General features: G+C 23.8%; 1 protein-coding gene across 1 annotated transcript in view; it reads left to right on the plus strand.

Moving 5' to 3' along the window:
* LOC106687498 (lipase 1) overlaps positions 1-1,395 on the plus strand; it is an 18,540-nt gene that overhangs the window by 6,664 nt on the left and 10,481 nt on the right. Inside the window, exon 5 of the mRNA XM_067046675.1 lies at positions 497-655. Within this exon, the coding sequence (XP_066902776.1) occupies positions 497-655 (159 nt within the window). The remainder of the gene's footprint in view (positions 1-496; positions 656-1,395) is intronic.

Consider the following 1,395-nt stretch of genomic DNA (forward strand, 5'->3'; position numbering starts at 1 on the left):
ATATATATAAGAAGTAACACAAAATTTGAACTCATAAATTAAAATGACTAATTTAATTAAGTTTATAAAAGAACAGTAAAGCAAATAAATAATTTAAACATTCATAGAAGTAATTTAAAGATACATGAAAATAATTTAAAACATATATTTTAAATGAAACATAATACATACATGAAAGTTATTTAAAATACACATAAAAGTTCAATAATTTAAGAAACATAAATGGAATATAAATATAAACGAATATAACTTAATAACATAAGAAACAATCAATCAATTTGAAATATTTATATTGCTGAAAAATTAATTATACAATAATTAAAAATCAATTTATAATTATTATGTTTTGTTTAAAAGTGTACAATAAGTCAAAAATGTATTCTTTTTTGACAATCAACAGTGTTTGCTTTCTGAATAACCATTGGTTTTGTTTGGAGTATTGAAATTACAAACTAATTATTTTTATAGAATAATATTTATTACATTCAAATTACAGTTCTGGGGACAGAAGTTAGGAATGTATGAGGTATTACCAAGAACACCATCATATATCAGATTTCTAAAAAATTTCTGTGGATACAAATCTAAGACTCAACCGTTGTGCTTATATTTGATTGGATTGTACCTTGGTTCATACCCAGAAAACGTTGACAAAGTAAGCACTCTTTCATTACAGATTTTAAAACAAAAGCATACAAAACCTGAAACTTCCTTGGACCTTAATGTTCAGAAATTTGAATTTTTTTTTTCAATATTGTAAGTTAGTTTACAATATTAAAAAAAATATTAATTATTGCTGTGAACTAACCAGGCAACCCATTAAGGGATAAAACCTGCAAAAGTAAAGTAAAGTAAGTAAATTAATTTTCTTTATAACCTCATAAATATTGGGTTAATCCAAACGAAGTGGCCAAAGGGTGTTGGCTTGACTATTGTTAATTATCTTTGGTTTTTTTATGGCTCTATAAAATTTGAATTTTTATAAACATTGAAGTCTAATATATCCACCAGGATTGGTATTAAAAATCCAAAACCATCAAGCTTTTTAGCTTGTTTATTTGTTTGGTGAAAATTGGTAAAAATATGGCAAGGAAAGGTAGCTTCTTAGCTGTGCAAGTAAGTTTTAACAGACCCATAGAAAATTTTTAATAGTACTAGAACATAGTTTCACAAGTTTTCAAGCTAGAAAAACAATTTTTTTTATAAATTGAAATTTATATTTCAGGTCAATTTTTATCAAGGTATATAGGAATATATATATTGTAATATGCTCTTTTTGAGTAAATAGTATATTTTTGATGTATAAAGGGTTTTGATATGTTTTATTTTATGTATAATTTTAATATTGCTATTTGTTATTTTAAATTATAAAGCAAGCTAACCAGTTTTCTTTGT

Source organism: Halyomorpha halys, unplaced genomic scaffold, assembly GCF_000696795.3.
Source record: "Halyomorpha halys isolate HHAL.00 unplaced genomic scaffold, Hhal_1.1 Scaffold971.1, whole genome shotgun sequence".
NCBI classification, from domain to species: Eukaryota; Metazoa; Arthropoda; class Insecta; order Hemiptera; family Pentatomidae; genus Halyomorpha; species Halyomorpha halys.